This window comes from Maniola jurtina, chromosome 6 (assembly GCF_905333055.1).
Source record: "Maniola jurtina chromosome 6, ilManJurt1.1, whole genome shotgun sequence".
Lineage (NCBI taxonomy): Eukaryota > Metazoa > Arthropoda > Insecta > Lepidoptera > Nymphalidae > Maniola > Maniola jurtina.
In genome coordinates this window covers 10,911,754-10,932,816 of record NC_060034.1, presented here as the reverse complement: position 1 = coordinate 10,932,816, position 21,063 = coordinate 10,911,754, and the positions used below count along the sequence as shown (strand labels likewise).

General features: G+C 36.5%; 1 protein-coding gene across 2 annotated transcripts in view; it reads left to right on the top strand.

Moving 5' to 3' along the window:
- The window catches only part of LOC123866341 (gamma-aminobutyric acid receptor alpha-like), a 42,007-nt gene extending 28,185 nt beyond the window's left edge, over positions 1-13,822 (top strand). Inside the window, exons 2-11 of one of the 2 annotated variants that reach the window (XM_045907856.1) lie at positions 4,819-5,168; positions 5,282-5,349; positions 5,900-6,120; positions 7,543-7,625; positions 8,247-8,381; positions 10,712-10,839; positions 11,400-11,585; positions 12,474-12,605; positions 12,944-13,130; positions 13,473-13,822. In XM_045907856.1, coding sequence (XP_045763812.1) covers positions 4,819-5,168; positions 5,282-5,349; positions 5,900-6,120; positions 7,543-7,625; positions 8,247-8,381; positions 10,712-10,839; positions 11,400-11,585; positions 12,474-12,605; positions 12,944-13,130; positions 13,473-13,636 — 1,654 coding nt within the window. In that variant the 3' untranslated portion in view covers positions 13,637-13,822. The remainder of the gene's footprint in view (positions 1-4,818; positions 5,169-5,281; positions 5,350-5,899; positions 6,121-7,542; positions 7,626-8,246; positions 8,382-10,711; positions 10,840-11,399; positions 11,586-12,473; positions 12,606-12,943; positions 13,131-13,472) is intronic. The other variant, XM_045907857.1, reaches the window with a different exon arrangement.
- Positions 13,823-21,063: the final 7,241 nt, after the last annotated feature.

Below are 21,063 nucleotides of genomic sequence, written 5' to 3'. Positions count from 1 at the left end.
TGCTTCACTGCTGTGCTTATGGGCTTAAAACTCCCATGAGCGGAAGTTCGCTTAAGTAATATTTAGTTAGGTTCTTTATTTTAGTAAAAGGTATCTAATATTATAATGTTCTTTACATTCATTCGTCTTTATTCGACAACATTCAGGTGTACCTATTGGATTTTATCCACCGTCGCTGTAGACGACGAATTTTACTAAGCAACTAGCTGATGCCCGCGACTTCGTCCGCGTGGATTTTGGTTTCTAAAAATCCCGTGGGAACTCTTTGATTTTCCGTGATAAAAATATCCTATGTTACTCTCCGTCCTTTCAACTATTATCTATGCCAAAAATCAAGTCAATTGGTTGCTTAGTTAAGGTGTGAAGGAAGGACAAAAAAATTATAAACAAACAACACACTTTCGCATTTATAATATTAGTATGAAATTACGGTTAAGAGAGATCAGTGGCATTTAAGATCTGTGTTCAATTCTTGCAGTGATCATGGCGAATTATATTTATGCAGCGATATAAATATGCCTAGATACGATTATATCTAGGGATAAATATGAACACGTAAACGTCGAATTGTATAGTCGTATCACGAAAAGATTTGGCTTCAACTGTGGCTTACAAATTCCAAAGCTAAGCTGGCCAGCTCTGTCTAGCTTTATCGTAAGTGGATTTTACATAAATTGTACTAACATACAAATGTAACGGAATGATACGATATTTTGCAAACAAAATGGAACTAAATTATTTAGAACGGTTTTTTTAAACAATCACTTTCTACCTAGATGATGCCCACGAATTTGTCCGCCTGGATCTAGGTTTTTATATCCCGTGGAAACTCTTTGATTTTCCGGGATAAAAACTAGTCTATGTCACTCTTCATGTCTTTAACTAATCCATGCAAAAAATCTCGCCGCTAATCCGTTGTTCTAATGCTGTGTGATTGAAGGACAAACCAACAACTCAATAAACCAACAAACAAACACACTTTGGTATTTAAATATGTGTAGTAATGCGGCAATGGGCATGGCACATATTTCGAAAAACCAATAGACGTGCTACGTACCGGAAGCACCTCGCAGCGTTGCTAGACCCCTAACTAGGTAGACAGACGATATCAAATGAGTTGCAGGGAGCCACAGCTTGATTTTGGCGGCCCAAAACCGTGGCGTGTGGATCGAGGTCTCTACAAGAGTCCAGCAGTGAACATCTATCGGTTGACGATGATAACAATGATATTCTAAGTGGCTGTCAAAATAAATGAAACTAAGTATACAGGAAGCGAGCTATAATCACAGAATACATAATAGTGCCTTCCTGTTACAGTAGACTAGAAACTCTCTTATTACGTCGCAATAAAGTGCAATTAACCACGCACATCACCATGGCCTAAAATTTAAAAAAGCCTCACTTTTTATCGCATAAGCTCTTATCTCTAATCTCTCTCTCTCTTTCTCATAAAAGTAAGACTTACCTACGCGAGAGCTTGCACATCGCCGCGACCTAAAATTTAACAAACCCGACTCTTTCTTTCGCGTAATCCCTTATCTCTTATTTCTTTCTCTGTTATCTCATCTCATCCCTTGTTCAAAACATATTTTAATGTCCGAAGTGAAATCGTAATTATTGTAACCCAGAATGTTTAGGTGAACTCTACTTATAGACTTATATATTTTATTTATAGATATAAGTTCCCTAAGTTCTTAGTAAGATGGAGGAGCAGCAGCGATCAACGTCAACATAAGTTTTAGTTACAGTGGGCCGCGCCTTCGTTCACGGTAAAAGGCTGACCGACTTCGATGTTAACAGGGCTCTCTCCGTCACTCGTTTCATACAAACGTAGTCCCAAATTCATTTGAATACTAAGCAACCAAAGTCCATGAAATTTTGCAGATATATTCTAGAAACTTATATCTGTGTTGTGGTGTTTTAGATTTTTCTAAAAATATGTAGTTTAAAAACTACAAGGGCTCCAAAGATTTGTATGTGAATTTTTAAGACCGCGTAACTTTGAAAGCGAATATTTTAACAGAAATCTGGAAAACCACAGACATAGATATTAGTTTTTAGAATATGTCTGCAAAATTTCATGGACTTTGGTTGCTTAGTATTCAAATGAATTTGGAACTACGTTTGTATGAAACGAGTGACGGAGAGAGCCCTCTTAAAGGAGTTTTCCTGCACTTTGAAGAATCTTTTATGGAAACTCCTTATTCTCTCTTTTTATTTATTTCGTATCTCTTATTTAATCACACTAATATTATAAAGGCGAAAGTTTGTATGTGTGTGTGTGTGTGTGTGTGTGTGTGTGTGTGTGTGTGTGTGTGTGTGTATGTTTGTTACTCCTTCACGCAAAAACTACTGAACGGATTTGGCTGAAATTTAGAATGGAGATAGATAATATCCTGGATTAGCACATAGGCTACTTTTTATCCCGGAAAATCAAAGAGTTCCCACGGGATTTCAAAAAACCTAAATCACGCGGGCGAAATCGCGGGCATCGGCTAGTTTTAGATAATGCCCGCGTCTTCATCTGCGTGGATTTAAGTATTTTTAAAACCCCGTGGAAACTCTTTTTGTTGGAATAAAAGTAGCCTATGTCCCATCCGCCTCCGGGAATCAAGCTATGGTACCGAAAGTCAAAACCGTAAAACTATCAATTGAGATCACCGTACTCTCTGCTTGCAGTAGTACAGCACAATGTTGGCAACATGCCATAGTGATAATTAATAAAAGAGACATTACCTATGAGGATTAAATAATTGAATGAATGAAGTTGGAACTTAATAAAGTTACTTCACTGGGATACAAACTTATGCAAAAGTAGATCTCGCATTCGGTACTATCAATCGGAAAGCAAATGAGCAATCAGATCAGAGTTTCGAAATGATACGATTCCCAGTTGAAATTGAATATTGAACCAATTTCTTGTGAAATTAATAGAAATGCTAGAAACTATTAGTAGCAATAGTATACAATATAATTATAGCTATAAATCAATACAAAAAAATTTACCGTGACTGACATACAGACATAAGACAACACACACACAGACACACACACCAAAAGCGGTCAACCTAGAAATATGAAAGAAGGAAATATATTTTGAATACTCTAGGAGTGTGAAAGCTGTAGCTCTCCAGGAAGTACCCAGTCAAACTTTGTAACATAAAACGCTAAGTAAGAGTCCTGTCGAAATTGCAGTGGAAAATAACTTACCTTGTACGTTAAATGCTTGCTCAATAGGTGCTGATTCTGACACGTGCACTCTAAGCATGTTACACTAAAAAGCTGAGAAAGATAATAATATACGAGTAGCTACATAATAGTGATCAAAATATTATGAAATATCATTTTTATATACTGTGTACAAAAGAACTTTTGAGTATTTTTACTGGTGGTTTTCTTAAGGATACTATTTCGTGTAATTGGTCCTTTAAGAACTCTTTCCTCTTACTTAATAAAATAATTGGAAGAAAGCCTTTATAAGAATGTAAAATACCAACAAAATAAGTAATTAGAGCTCTCTATATTCTGTAAATATTGTCTTTAATATTACGATGGGGAACAAAAGTATGAAACACAACTAACCAGGATAGGACTAACTAACTAAATTAGGACCAAGATATTAGATAGAATCAGGCGTTACTTTGCGGAAGTTCATGTTTAACAAGAAACAGTTAAAAATTATTAGATTATTACGTCATATTATTATTTGATTAGAACGTCACTTGACTTGACTTGATTGTAAAGTCGAAATCTCCTGAGGATGCTCCGGTGTCGGGGCGAAACGTGCGTCGAGAGTAGTGGAAAAGTCTTGTGTGGTGGTGCATGTGAGTGGTGGTGGCAATGCTTGCTTGGGAACTTGGCTTTATTGCTTGGTTGGGGAGGTAAGCGGTGCTTAGCTTGTAACTGCATGTTTGACCATACAGATTTTTTCTGTTGGCGGATTATAGCAAAATAATTTTTAACTGTTTCTTGTTAGGACCAAGATAGTTTTAGAATTCCATTAATAAAATACCTGAAAGCTGAAATCGTACCCAACTTCACATAGAAATACAATCAGGTGTTTCCCTGTTTAACATAATCCAAAAGAAAAAAGGGTAGCATTGCGTTTTCGCAGAATTGCATATTTATGCAAATGGAAATTTTCCATTGCCTTTTGAAAGTATTCTTTTTAAGATAGGTGTAGCCCGTATCAAACAGGACCTGCTCATCTTTTGCGAAGTTTTTTTTATATGGGTTAGTTTTTCCATTTTTATGGTTCTAACTTATATATGGTAATGGGTTTTGGGGAAAGAACTGATTTGCAGCTGTTGACGACCTCCCCGGCGCAGTCTAATGGAAATTTTCCATTTTCAATTGGCAATTCAAGAATAACTACTATATAATCTCTAAATTGACTCTGGGCTTGTGTTTGTGAGTAGTTAGGTACCTTACCTTACCTACTAAGCCGTATCGTGAAAACGATGTACGATGTTCCTGTACGATACCATCTTAAAGACGATTATGATTAGCGTTTCTTAAAAATTACCATCCGTACCATGTTATTATTACATATATTACCATACTTACCATCAGGTGAGACCGCAGTTAACGGCAGATTACCTCATTGATCGGCGAAGGCATCCTTAAGTTGTGAAAGTGAGACACCGCTTTTGATGACTTATACCCTACCTTGTAAAAGTAAAGTAGTAAAAATATTAGTATCCAAAACATGTAATGATTTATGAATAATATTATAAACAACTACTCGCCATTAATAATTTCCTAAAACCAATTATCATATTAAAAAGATGACATATTTTATCTAATCTTTTGATACAGCTGTCTAATCGTGGACGCAAAAGGAGCAATCTACTTGACGACCAAAAATGGAACATTTCCAATAACGCTGACATCCTTCAAGTCCCACGAAAGCTCGGGGAGGGACACTCCAAAGATTTTATCTTCAACCGCTAAAAATCTGTCAAGAGACGATGACGCCTATTGGGACGAGAGATCTGACACGTTGCTCTCGAGCTTTGTCAACGATACCTATGAGGATAGCGAATCAAGCGGGTGGAAGACAAATCAAAAGAGGAGCATTAACGATGCCGTATCGAAAAACATCACGTTGGTGCTTGAAAATCTATTGAAGAATTATGAAAATTCCCAACTACCCACTCACGGTAAAGGTTCGTTAACCTGATTTATACATATACTTTCCGACTTGCTAATTTACTGTTTTAATTAATTAATGGGGAAATCTTCTATCAGTATAGGAAGGTGCATGTTTTTTTGTTTACAGGTTACCCTACTGTGGTTCAGACGAATATATTAATAAGAAGTATGGGACCAGTCTCTGAATTAGACATGGTGAATAAAATTACATTGACTATTTATATCAAGTTTTGTTTTGGTTTTTAACTCGAACGGCACGCCTATGCGGCTCCCATAATAATCTGTAATACAAGAAACTAATGAAGATGTTCTCATTTAATGTAGTTCCTTATATTATCATACACACGTACGCGCGCGTTCATAGTGACGCTTGTCATGCATTAGACGTTTCTAAATTCTTAATTTTCTGTGACCTGAACACGGATGTTAACGAAACACGTTACATACAAATATTACAATCAATCAAATCATATCAATATTATATCAAATAAAAATCTTTAGTTAGGTATAAACTACAGGAACAGAAGTCTCTTAAAAATCATAATAAATCTCTCAATATTGTGCATACAAACTTAGATACTATTCATTCATTGTAGGTAACCCTCTCCTCGCGAGTTGAACTCGCACTTATCCGGAACAAGCTACTTAGCACTAAGCTCATCGCTTATGATTTATGAGACAAAACCGTAGTAAACAGATAATTTCAAAGTATGCATGTCGTAACGATTCATCGTTTATAATACAGGATTATTCAATGGACTGCTACTTTCGACAATACTGGCGAGACACGCGTCTCTCCTTCCTCGGCCCGATAAGATCGTTGTCGCTCTCGATCAAAATGCTGGAAAGAATATGGCGGCCAGACACCTACTTCTATAATGGGAAACACTCTTATGTCCACACTATCACTGTACCGAACAAGTTGCTGAGGATCAGTCAACACGGTGACATTCTATACTCTATGAGGTAATTATATATTTTTTTTAATTTTTTCCACTTTATTCACCCGAGAATGCCGAGAATTAAATATCCCGTTGGATCACTTTGATTTTCCGGGACATAAAGTAGGCTACGTCCTTCCTCAGGATGTAAGTTACGAGTATGTATCTCTGTACCAAATTTCGTGAAAATCGGTTAAATCGATGAGGCGTGAATAGCTAGCAGACAGTCAGACATACACTCACACATTAGTAATAAATTATTCGATACAATTATTGTTAACAAATATCTACGATACACTTTTTCGCTAGGCTACGCGTCTACGCTACGGTGCGCTACGCTTCTACGCCAGGCTACGCATCTACTACGGTCCGCTGCTTGAATGAATAGACAGACATTTTGACAGTAATTTTATTATATTAAAATATGATGATCAAAAATAATCTTGCATAGAATGAATAAATTATTTTCTACTTAAACTTTCTTTAAAACGTAACGTGAAGACATAAAATGATTAAGGAGAAAAATCTAAGTAATTAGTTTTATAGTCGTTGAAAAATAGTACGTTCATTTTAATTGACATCGTGAAAAATGTAATGCTCTCGTTACACCGTCCTCCCAGAGCGCCCTCGTCGGCAATTTTTTTTTAATTTTTAAACGCGAAAACATTCTGTCAGTGATATCAAGTTCATATTTTAATATCCTCGATATTCTTTTAAACCCCAACTAAAAGGAGGAGGGTGAGAATGGAGAGTGGGGAGTGTTATCTGTCTATTCTTGTGTCTGTGTGTTTTTCTGTGGCATCGTAGCGTTTAAACGCGAATACGGTTTGTTTCGAATAAAACAAACCGCATTCAAATCGGTCCTTCGACCGATTTGAATGCGGTTTGTTTTATTCGAAAGCCTGTTTAATCGAGAGGGTTCTTACTTCTTAGTTACTTTGGATGAGAGTCTGTTCAACTGTTTGAGGAGTATCAGCTGTTTTCTGAGTCGGTGGAGATCTTAGTTGTCCAAGGGGATTGTGGGTAAAAATCCCTCTCGAAATCCCAGACAGCGGGAAATTAGTATTAAAATGCATTACACTTTGCATACACTAGTTTTTGAATTTACCATTTTGTTTTATCAATATCAGAAACTACGCGCTCGCTCAGCTCACGCTTTGTTGATGTCCGCAAAAAGTTTCCCGATTAGGAAAATTAGAAGACCGCTTCCAATTTGTCTCATCGACTTACCAAATTAATAATAATTACCGCTGAATTACTCGCGCAAACGACTGACATACACTGATGCAACTATCATTTCTAGGTTCACATCTATGTTTGTGCCCCCTTCATACTAATCAACACTGGCGAAGTACATTGTGCTGTTCGGCCATAAATCAAGAGGAGATAAGAAAAGCTTTACCTAGTACCCTTACCTGACCTGATAACTAACGTATCCTTACCGCAGGTTGACTATCAAAGCAAAATGTCCTATGGAGCTCCGGAATTTCCCGATGGATCGACAATCTTGCCCGCTTATCCTCGGCAGCTGTGAGTATTCAAACGCCACTGACGGTTTGGGAAAACTGACGGCCGTAAGAAGTTATCAGAGCGCGTAATCGCTTACAATACACTCAAATGCCTGTACACCAATATTTTTTATTGGAAAACCAATCGATTTATTGAACTTTTTGTTATGAAGTCATTTATAAATTAGAACTTTCCTTTACTCTTTGTGGTTTAAATGAGATCAGACAACCAACACGAACGCAACATGTATGTCTTTTTAGCGTAAAAAACTTTACGATTTACGAGTTTTGCAGTGTATCAGTCGTAAACATGTTTTAAATTCCATTTTAAATAAATAAATAGATAAACACTTGTTTTAACGGTAACAGAAAACATCGTGAGGAAACCTGCATGCTTGAGAGTTCTCCATATTGTTCTCAATGTTGAGTGAACTTTGCCAATCCACACTTAGCCAGCGTGGTGGACCGTTCTCATTCTGAGGGTGACCCGTCCTCAGTAGTGAGCCGGTGATGGGTTGATGATGACGATGATAATGATGAGATATTTTTTTTCAATATCATCATTCATCCAGTTATACACTTAGATAAGTGCTTCATTTTTTACCTAGCTAAGTGCTTATTGAAATGTTATTACATACTACAGATGCCTACTCCAATCAACAGTTAGTGTACCAGTGGCAGAATTCCCAAAGCGTCAACTTTGTACCGGGCATGACTCTATCACAGTTTGATCTGATCAGCTTCCCTTACCGGAATTTCACTTTTACGAGACGAGAAGGTAAGAATTTAACTTCTGATTGAATTTATAATGTTTTACTAAACTTACTTTATTTAAAATCCACTTACTTTCATATAAGGAAAAACATTATGTGAACAAAACGTGAGCAAACCAAACTTCTCCCTTTTTACGTTTTTACTTTCTTCTTAATCTTTTTAATTAAGATTTTTTTGATTAATTAATATTAATGAAATGTATTTTGAACTTGTAATCTAAACTCAATTTAAAAAATTTATTCAAATTGGGTAACTATAGTATACTAAATAGTACCAGTATTAATTACGTAAACTTAAAATTAAAGCTACGAGGGTTCCAAACGCGCGCTGGTCTAAGTAGAAGCCCGCAACAAACTCAGCCGGGCTATTTATTGTCACCTAATTCTTTTTCACATCTATGTAAAATGTACATAATTATGTATTTGTGTGTTTGGCAAATAAAATGAGTATTCATACCTACCTTAGTACCTGAATGGAAGAAAATTGTTTTGCCAAACTCATAAGTCATCCTAACAAATCTTTAAAAATACTTCTTTTAATCTTCGTAAAGACATTTTATTTATTAATAAATATTATTCCGCAAATATGAACACGATTTGTAATAAAAATGATATAAACCTTTCGATATTTATTGCGGGGGTATATTTACTCGTATATTAACGATCGATGTACCTACACTTACGAGTAGCTTAGGAAACGCCTTAAGGAAGTCCTATATATTATTATATTTTCTCCTTCAATAATTACTTTCTGTGTTCCCGGAATACAAAAGAGGATGTGTCAGTGTGATACGTAGGTTTAATAACCATCAATTTATTACGTTTATCGTCTAGTAGGTACCTAATACAGCAATACATAGTATTTCTAAATCACACTATGGAAACGATATTAGGAACAAAATCTGATTAGTTAATATTATAAAATTAAAAATTACTTCAATAACATACTTTTTGCAAAATTATAAGATTTTTAGATTTAGATAGGTACCTAGTTTTAAATAACCGAACATCCTACCCAGATTTTAATATAATTAAAAATTTCGTAAGAAAATTCACAGAGATATCTAAGTATTCATTTTTTTTTATGTAGGTAGTATAGCTGGGAACTAGGAAAAAATATGGTAGGCAGGGAAAAAGGCACTGATTTACAATAATCCTTACTTTTATCCACACTAATCATGTCAACCTGACTACTATCGACATGCCCACCGAATGTTTTACTTATCTGCTTAGTAATTCTATATCTATGAAACCCCAACAAAAAGATATATCTTGAGATGTGGTGGAAGACCCAACAAAAGTGAAACTAAGTATTTTCTCTCTTCGTCTTGCTCACTGGTGTGGGCAGCAATACTCACTTCCCAGCCAATGAAGTCCGTTTCATAGCGTTCCATCTTTACATCTTTCTTCCACGTCTTAGAAAGATACGAAGATTAAAATTGTCATCAAATAAAAATGTGCTCTAACGGCGTTTCATAATATATTTAGGTCAATCGAAATTCGCTAACGCCATGAATATCGTAGGCAGGGACGAAAGGCACTCGATCCACCTCTCATAACAGCCTTCGTCTCCACTAATCACGACGCGGCCACCGAGCCTTGCCCGCTTACCGTTTAATGTGATTCCGTACACTCGGATTGAGATAATATGTAAAACCGAATCATACCAATCCGTTTAGATAAAAAAATCCTAAAAGTTCTCTATAATTTATACGTACCTATTTGAGTTTGTACGTACTATACAGAACGCAGTGATTTAATGTGGCTTTCTTAAGTAGATACCTATTCGTACGAAAATCTATTTTATTTCATTTTATCATTTGTCCTAAATCCTTATCGTAATAATATTATAAAATGTGTGAAAATTAGGACGTTTGGATGTTTGTTAGATACCTAATTACCTACTCCTTCATGCCACGGTGACCGATTGGGCTGGGGTTGGAGAATGGAAAAAGCTTACCTATTAATAGGTACCTACCCGAAATTACCTCATACCTTGGCTTCTTTTTATACCGGAAAATCATCAAACTTCTGCGGGATTTTAAAAAACCTATACGTATACCAGGTAGACGGGCATCATATACAAAGTTAAAAATTTTACCTAAACCAGACGAAATATACCTACCTATGTATTCTTTCATTTCCTCTTTTATATACTGCTTTAAAAACCTAAAACAAACCTTCGTAATTTTACTCTACCTGCACTTACACGATCTAAGTATATCTAAATATCTTTGTCGATCTATTTCGAAATAGGGATAGAATAGAATGATGATATGTAAATTTAGTCTATGTAGATAGATATGTATATTTAGTGTTTGTTTGTATGATACAGGTGATTTCTCAGTGCTCCAAGTGTCGTTCAACCTTCAAAGACACACAGGGTATTTCCTCATTCAAGTGTACGTGCCCTGCATTCTCATTGTTGTTTTGTCGTGGGTCTCATTTTGGATCCATCGTGAGGTACTTAACGCTGGATCTACTTAATTATAACATTAAAGATGCAGGCAAACTACAGTGGCATGGCGTGTCGTGATGTGATGTGACAAAAGCCATACACGTTTTGTATGCGCACTAGTCTCTGACGCGTTGACATTCGAAGCGCGCTCTGATTGGTTGATCGCACGAAGTGATCTCGACCGAATTGATATAGCGATTTAAGTATTTGCTTCACGAAAATATCAGGTATACTCTACTTTTGCCTTTAACTTCGTGGTTGATTGACGCAAGTGTGCGTTGCGACACAACACAACACTGCAGTTTGTTTAAATAAATGTATTTTCAAAAATCCATATCCATACTAATATTATAAATGCGAAGTGTCTGTCTGTCTGGTAGCTTTTCACGGTTCAACAGTTTAACCGATTTGATGGAATTTGGTACAGGGTTGGCTTGCATCCCGGAAAATAAAATCAAAGAGCTCCCACGGCATTTATAAAAAATCCAAATTCACGCAAATGAAGTCACGGGCATCATCTAGTTCAGAATTTAACATTGATGCTTTAAAATTGTTTTTGTTAAAGGCCACTTCAGACCGGGTGGGTCTCGGAATTACAACGGTCTTAACGCTCTCTACAATCAGTCTGGATTCGCGCACAGACCTGCCTAAAGTGCGCTACGCCACCGCGCTGGATTGGTTTCTACTAATGAGTTTCTTCTATTGCATCGCGACACTACTCGAGTTTGCTGGAGTGCATTATTTCACAAAGGTTTGGCTCGTTATATTGACTTACATTTTAATAAAACTAGGACTTTTTATACTTTAACAATGGAGTAATTTTTATATTCTACCTACATGTTCAACCCGCGGAATTTCAGACTTTTTAACCCCCGACCCAAATAGAGGGGTGTTATAAGTTTGACGTGTGTATTTGTGTATCTGTCTGTGGCATCGTAGCTCCTAAACAAATGAACCGATTTTGATTTAGTTTTTTTTTTTTGTTTGAAAGGTGGCTTGATCGAGATTGTACTTAGCTATAATCCAAGAAAATCGGTTAATCCGTTCGAAAGTTATTAGCTCTTTTCTAGTTATTACACTTACTATTTACTAGTTATTTAGTTAGTGACACTTCACTTGTCGGGGGTGTCATAAATTTTTAATTTACACTTGTTTTTATTCAGATACAAGTTAGCCCTTGACTACAATTTCACATGGTGGTAAGTGATGATGCAGTCTAAGATGGAAGCGGACTAACCTGGAAGGGATATGACTGTTTTTATTAATCCCATACCCCTTTGGTTTGTACACGACCGTACCGGAAGGCTAAATCGCTTGGCAGCACGGCTTTGCCGGTAGGGTGGTAACTAGCCACGGCCAAAGCCCTCCATCAGACAAGACCAGAAATTTAGAAATTATAAAATTATAAGCCCTTGCCAGGAATCGAACCCGAGACCTCCCCCTAATAAGACCACAGCACTTACCACGGCGCCAGGGAGATCATCAAAAACTTATAAAACAATAGTTGTACACTGTGCCAAGGATGTTGTAAAAACTGGATTGGTCACATTTTTTACGAGATTTTTGAATAGATTTCGCTGCACGTTGCACGTTGCACGATTGGTGAAGCCAGATAACGGTATTTCAATGTTTTAACCAGGTCGGATCCGGTGAGATAGTTATAGACGATTCTGAATGGGAGGACTTGATCGAAGAAGTAGGTGGTGACGCCTTTGCAGCGCGACAACTGGCTGTGCGGCGACGTAGCTCTACTAGATCTAGTGCTAATTTTGTAAGTATGACTTGTATCTATACCTATATTGCTCATTATAGTACGAGTGTCTACATTGGTTAGTTTCGATGTTTCAAATCGCACGGCAACTTAGGCCAAACGACCAAATCCTCGATCAGTAGTCCAGGAGTAGATACCTACCTAATTCAAGTGAGCACTTGGTGTATGTATCCAATATAAATAATTAATTAACGTTGTCGAGTCCTCATAAATTTTTGTCTGTTAAAAAATAATTGCTGAGTCTCTTGTTGGCTGTTCTCAATAGAATCTGTTTTCTGATCCATCCAAGACCAAGGACAAGATCCATAAGTTGTATGAACTTTGATATAATTTTCCAGAATTTTCCTGCAACGTCAGACGACCAAGAATCTACCGAACTGCCGCCGCCACCCACGGAGCAAACAGCCATCCGACTCACGATGGAGAGGACGACGCAAACCGAAGTGAGAGTGCCGCGGTGGAGGCAGCTGTTGTACTGCCTCGCCGGGGACGACCAGTACCGGCGACAGAGGCAACGGGAGGCTGGTTAGTACGGTCTTCATCTTCCTCTGACGTTACGCTTTTACCGACCACCAGACCATCGGCTGGTCTGTAGTATATTAGTCTCTAGAGCATTAAAAACCGATTATGACGTACGGTAAGGATACTTTTTTGCCCCAAAAAATCAAAAAGTTCCCACAGGATATATAAAAAAACCCTAGTTAAATCCACGTGAATGAAATCGTGGATTTATTTGGTACCTACTATACTACTTTATATTCCGGAAAATCCAAGAGTTCCCAAGGAATTTGAATCTAAATCCACGCACTTGAGGTCACGCGCTTAATGTATTAACTTTACTATCTAATAAATAATTTGTCATTTCAGGTAATCGCGGCCACATCAACAGCGTGTCTCACATAGACAAAGCTGCGCGCGTGCTGTTTCCGGCGTCCTTCGCACTGCTCAACCTCTTCTACTGGATGGTGTACGCCTTCTCTAACGACACCTTCGCCTGGAGTGACAACCCCATTAACACGCTATCACATTGAGCAATCTTAGCCACTTTGCATTTATTTCAGTGCTACTGTAATTATGTAATCGCCCAATAATAAGGCCTCATTCACACGAGAGCTTTTTTAAAGTCCGTTAAAAAAGCGTTCAAATAGAACAAATGCATTCCCAAGTATCTGTTCACACGTCAACGCTTTTTTAACGCTCGCGCGAATTAGGGCTAACCGTCACAGCTACTGTTCGTATATTAAGCATAATGTAATGTAAATTTGAAATAAATAAATGTAAAAATAGTAGTGATATTTGGTAGTTTCATTTCAACAATTTCCTGTTCATCATATGAATAGGTGCATCCATGACAGCTAGTATCATAAATGCGATGTCTGTCTGGTAGGTAGCTTTTCTAATCCTATGATATGATCCTTTTGACCGACTTTAGACGTTTGCTACACAGATTGCTTGCATTCCGAAAACGGACATCAACACTTATTTATCCCAAAAAATCAAAGTTTAGTACCTATCTACGCAATTTTTGAAAACCTAGATCCATGCGGAGGAAGACGCGGGTATCGTGTGGTTTTATATTGTGCCTAAAGATTTGCATACTGATCTCTATCTATAGATCGTATCACCACATGAGTTGGTGGTATCACTGTCAATTTGTTTAGTATCACTTTCACACAAAAAAGCAGGTAAGTAGGTAGTTACTTATGTTCTGATGCCATTTCCAGTTAAAAGAAATCTCGTTTCTTTTTCTGCTTGAATTTGAGAAGGATCCCTTCCGGTTTCCGACTGTTGCTTTTCATTAAAGGTTATTCGAGATACCTTCTTTTTGATCGTTACAATTACAAAGAAATATATAAACTGTTAGGTAAGTAGGTACTTTTAATAGTGTAGGTAGGTATATCTAAAGACAAAATAATTTGGAGAAAACGAAACTATTTAATCCAATTAGTTACTTAGATATAATTTACCTGAGGGTTTGAGAGACTCTAATTAATTAGTATTAATATTTATTATAAATAGCTCAGGTAGAAATTCGCGTAATGTGTCACGCGATTAGAAAACTTCGCGGGCATGCTCTGCTCTGCGTTCCGCCATATGTGCGCCGGCCATTAAGTACCAAAATAGAAAGGCCGCCTTAGGTAGGCAAAAAGAAAGGCCGATTTTTCAAAATAATCTCTAGTTTTCATATAGTCTGTCAAAATTCCTGTTCCATAGACGTACCTAATAATTCGAAAAATCCGCCAAATGGGACTCGGACACGCATACGAAGGGTTCGTATCTCTATACCAGAAATACTTAGCCTTTTTGAATTTTTTACTATTTGTTGTCATAGCGGCAAGAGAAATACACATTTTGTGACAACTCCCTACCTATGACGGTTCACGAGATACAGCCCGCTGACAGACAGACGGACGCATGAATAGTGGAGGCTTAGTCATAACGGGACCCCGTTAGCACCCATCGGGTACGGAACCCTAAAAATGAGCTCTAAATACTCCATGGCAGCCACGATGCTTTTAGCATTAGCGATCGGCGATATGGTAATCGCTTTTTGGAAGCTCGACGTCACTTCTTCCGAACGCTAAAATACATGATAATAATTTCAAATTTCAATATAGCGATTGATTGTCGCTGATCGCTGATGCTAAAACTATCGTGTGTGCTAGGGGCCCTAATAGGAACAATAGCGTTAGGAAAACAATTTATCAATATTAATATCTTTTACTCTTTACACATTTTAGGATTTGAAAAAATATGAAGTCGGTATAATAGGAAGTAAATAAATAATATGTACAAAGAACTACTGCTCGATATAATTAATAGTAAATAGCATTTAAGTATAATTTTATTTATCTATTACATTCCATTTTGGACAAACTTTTTTATAATTAAGTAGGTATACATATAAGTAAATATGTATATTTAAAACATAAATTGTAAAGAGAGCTAAATATCCTTAGGTAATTCAGATTTGGTCCAATACATTCTTACGAATTCAGTAAATCTGAATTTTTTCATTCAATTCACTAGTTACGTTTAACTACAATTTTTCATAGAAAACAATACAAATCGTCAATCGCTTCAGTCGAAAAGCAGCCTTGATCGCAAATAACGCCTTCAGAATGGAGTGAGCTAAGGCGCAGAATTTTTTTTATTTGAAAAAAACTTCATTTTACATAGGCACGGTTGAAATTCGTTGAACAAATAAAACACAAAGGAGACAAAAAGGGCGGGCTAGGGTCACCGCTGCACTATTATAATATTATAGATGATGCCCACAACTTCGTCCATGTGGATTTAGATTTTTACATTCCCGTGGGATCTTTTTGATTCTACGGGATAAAAAGTTGCCTACATCTGTCCCCGGAATACGGTATACAAACTAGTGTTGTTATGGATATCCATATCCGTAACCGAAACTATCGGATATCCGAAATAAAAAAATATCCGTAACCGTAACTGAATCCGTAATAAAAGTTTTGGATAGTTTCGGATAGGGCGGAGTCTAACTAAGTACTACACTCGTACGAATTAACTGTGCACTCCGCTGGAATGCGACACCTTCATCAGTTCACATTTTACAGTTCCTTAAAAAATTAATATCCGTAACCGAAACTATCGGATAATCCGAAATAATTTAATATCCATAACCGTAACCGAAACCGATATTATTTTTTACCAATATCCATATCCATATCCGGATCCGAAATTATATATCCATAACATCCCTAATACAAACTGTCTCTGTATCAAATTTTGACAAATTCGGCTAAATGGATCGGCCTTGAAGAGCTAACAGGCAAACTACACAGTTTCGCATTTACAATAATATTAATAATGATAAAGCAGTTTGAGGTATTATAAAAAAGACGCTGCGCTTTGGCTCAACTCAAATCTGTAGGTGTGCGTTACGCCTTACATTCTATGCAGAATGAAAACTGACAACATAAAAATATTGTATTCTGTAGCAGAGAATTTAACTTAAAACATTATAGCTGCTGCAATGCGATAGGTACATAGCGACTGAATACCATAATATAGTCTTTATACTAGGTTTTTTTAGTCTTACACTAGTACTTAAGTATTATTATAGTTGTGCGCAAATAAATATTATTTAAATAAATCTTACAAAATGATAATAATTCTTAACCCACCGAATTTGTTATTGGTTCCTATTTAACTCTATATATACCTTAGCAATAGACAATAGACATATCGAAGGCGATTAATTTAAATACAAGTGGAATGTATAGTAAGGCATAGGCGTCATAAGTTTGAAGATCTACATCAATTTCGTTAAAGCAAATTCATTGTGTAAAATTGCGAAATAGAATAATTTAAGGTTATCGCCCTAAAGTACTTGGAAATTTTGCGCAATAAAAAAAATGTTCACTAGAGTTAGCGTTTATATTGGTAGGTATGAAAAATTTAATACCTATCACTCGTAACGGACTATTTAGAAGACTTAGGCCGGATTTATTTTACGCCGTGAAGGTCCCTGCCGCGGCGATTGTCGATTATGTACTTTGCGCCCGGTCGGAGCACGGATGCAACACGGTTTAGAATGACTTACCACGTTCACAGTTGACTAAACCGTCTGATAACCCCACAAGCCCAAAACTCAACAATGAAGTCATATTATATTTATTTATTTAAATATTTTGTCTATGGATAGCATAAACGTTGACAAACTTTAAAAAATTTCACACGCAAGTACGTTTTAAATAAATCATTTAAAAACCACCCTAACCGCGACCTACATGTGGGAACGTGGACAGTACCGCGTGACCACACTTGTATTGTGAAGTAGGTGGATCGTTAACTTCATACGATACTACTAAAATTCCTTGAATCAAGTCCGTCCCATCGGGGCACGTGCCGGTGTAAAATAAATCGTACCTTATCCTACAAAATGACGGTATACGCAATCTCTAATCAACTAGATTTCTTTACTCGAAAACTTTAGTTATATATATTATATACAGTATAAAAGTCACTTGAATAATTTGGAAACCGAAACTGCCCGCACGCTCAAGGTAAGCAGCGGTAGGATTTACGTATATTAGAAGTTATTATACTTAATTTAGACAAGAATAAGTTATTACATAATTCGTTCGTTCCAAGAAAGTTTAAGTACAAAAGTTTCTATTTATATAATAAATAATTTCTAGTACTGTATGTAGGTAGAAACCCCCATGGCAATATGTACATATATTTCAAATACCTAATAGAACGCATGCTTCTTAGACAAAAAATAATTTATTAGTGCTTCCAAACAACAGTTATATAGTGTATATATATAACAGGTTTTAGAAAATCTAAAAATGATATATTTTAGAAAAAGAATAATATTTCACACTTTTATAACTGGTGTGGAAGTAGCTGAAAGAATCAAGAACTTTTTATTTGTTTACGTATAAATACATTGTTAGTAAATGCGTTAACAATTATCTTATATATTTTATCTGTTCTATCCTCCAAAATATAAAAAAGGTATATTTATGCAATACTCATGTTTTTTCTACGGAATTCAAATAAATATAGATAAACAGGTATAATAATATTCTCTTAAATTTTGCTATCAAGTCTTTGAAAAAAATTACTTAGTTTAAAAGTACATACATTAATTTTATGCATTTGATTTAGACAAATCATAATATCAAAGGCTGCAATACAATAGGAGCAAACACTGTGTTGTGATGTGTCTTGACAGTGGTCTTCAATGAGTAGGTATTAAAGCCCGATTGCATGGACTAAAGTCTTCGGCAAGCTGGGCGTCTATTAAGCTATTGGTCTGAGAAGAGACACTGCACGAATAATAGACGGAAACGTTTAAAAAATGTGTGAAAATATGCCCAGAAGAAAGAAAGATATAGAAGTGACGGGACAGAAGATGATCATACATTTCGACACCTCCCACGTAAGTTGTTGTATCCCCAAAACTACAACTTTTCAGTAGAGCGTTTTAAAGATATAAATTGAAATTAAAGCTCCATTTTTCAATATATTTTTGTGAAATTCGGTATTTAGTTATAGTTTACAGTACTTTAACATATTCTGAAAGATAATTTATAGAAATACTTCACATTTCTGAGATTTTGTTCATACAACATTTTACGGCGTGTTTCATCTTTGTAAAATGTTGTATAAGATACTTACAACAAATTACGCTGGAAAAAACGGGTTGAGTGTCATCGTATGTGTTAAATACAACAGTGTATGTCGTTTGAAATTTTAAAAAAATGTAGTATGTGTAGTCCGAATCATCATTTCCAACCAATGGATGTCCACTACTGGACATAGGTCTCTTGTAGGGACTTCTATATGCCACGGTCTTGCACCACCTGAATCCAGTGACTCCTTGTGACTCGTTTGATGTCGTCTGTGCACCTAGTGGGAGTCTGTCAACGCTGCGCCTACAGTGCGAGGTTCCAGCACCTTGGGACCTCAACGTCTACGGGTCCTTCGAATTATGTGCCCCGGCCATTTACACTTCAGCTTCGCAACCCATTTATGCCGGTTACTCTGATTTTCCTACCGATATCCACATTCCAGATTCGATCACGCAGAGAAACTTCAAATATAGCTCTCTAATTGCCCGCTTAGTGACTCTGAACTTTCTTATGAATTCCATTATAATATGCGACCATATTATCTCGGCTCCATAATATGTCATCACTGGTAACACGCACTGTTCGAAGACTAATTTAGTTTCCATACGCTGCCGCCGAGTCGGATTCGTTGGCTGACCTGTTTCTTGAAATTGTACTTACCCACCTGGTCCAGGTACCTGTTCCAGGCTCACACTTTTCTATAATTTCGAGTGCAGAGCCCTCATCGATTACTGGGTGGGCCGAGACATAGGAATTAGACATAATTTTCGTCTTACTCATGTTCATTTTCAGGCCCATCTGTTGTGAAACTTTGCAAAGGTCATTGAGCTGTAAATGTAGAAACTCTGGGAAACCTAATAAAGTTTCCCAGAGTTTCTGCGATAGTGACTATGTCATCGACAAATCAAAGGTGAATTTCTTTTGATGTTAATGTCAAGTTCATTCCAATCCAAGCTTAAAGATAAGGACGTGTTCCAAACATGTTGGAAGACATGGTGTTTTCGTACAGGATTCTATTTCAGCATTTGTATGAACAGGCAGTTGTTTCAGCATCTCAATAGCGACCTTAATACAGCCCCAGTTTCCACCAAATCAAAAACTTTCTCATAGTTTACAAACGCTTAGCAAAGAGGCAGATTATTATAATAGCCTTCATTTATATTATGCATAACATGTCGCAGCTTATGAATGTGACCTATAGTGCTTAAGTTTTTTCAGAATCAAGCTTGTTAGGGATGCTGAAAGTCATCGAACTTATTATTGTGACGATTCATAATGACTTACGATAACAACAGCTTATAGACATGGCTTAGCAGCGAGATGAGTCTATGACTCTTCTTGAGTAATGTTTGTAACTTTGTAATTTCGTTATGCAATGAACTAGATTATTTTAAATATAAGATTCACTAACCTTTTGTGCCCACATTGCAACAAATAAACCATTACTTATTATTTATTACGGCGTTATCGCCATGACGGGATTGAAAATCCCGTCATGGCGATTGGAAAATCGCTGAAAGACCTTAAGTACTGGTTTGCCACCCGCTTTCAGGAATTCTACTGTGATTCTGATATCACCGAGCGAATTTTTATCCTTGAGTTGTTTGAGAGCCATACTTATCTCGTATAAACTGGCATCTGGGATATCTTGGGTATAGTGTCCCGTCAATTTAGCTCTGGGATCTTTAGCCAAATCTTCAACAAGTCTTTGTATTGTGGTGTATAACTGTCCATAGAACTTCTCCACTTATTTCAAGAGCTCAAGTTTAGCTAAAATGAGGTGTTGTCAGTTTTTTGTAGTATCAGCAGGCCCTGTTTAGTAGACAGATCTTTCGTGAATACTTTTGAGTTCCTGTTCCGCTCTATGGTATCTTTAAAACGAAATTAAAGATCCATAAGTCACGTGTTTGTACAATAGAGATCTGCCAGTAGATAGGTGCATCTGCTGAAAACTACAGTATCATTTCTGGCCTTTTTCTGGCCATGAGCTTTAAAATCATAAAAAAATATTTGTTATTTTTGGACGATAGGCCGTAAAGAAATTGGACTCCACCACCTGGCAGGTTCTACCTACCTATTTATTGGAAAGGTAGGCTCTGAAATAATATATTGTAGTAGTGATTTTTTTGTTAATTATGTGGTAACCTAGTGGTATGTTGAGCCGATTAGTTATTTCATTAACTATCATAGGTTTACATCGCCATCAAACTAAATTTTAACATAGTTTTATTGTATACAATGTCGTATGTAAGAAAAAAAACAATGTCATAGCAACGTAAAATATAGCATGTAATCATACAACAAAATTTTGAGAAATAAATGCCGAAGTAAAATGTTGTATGTAT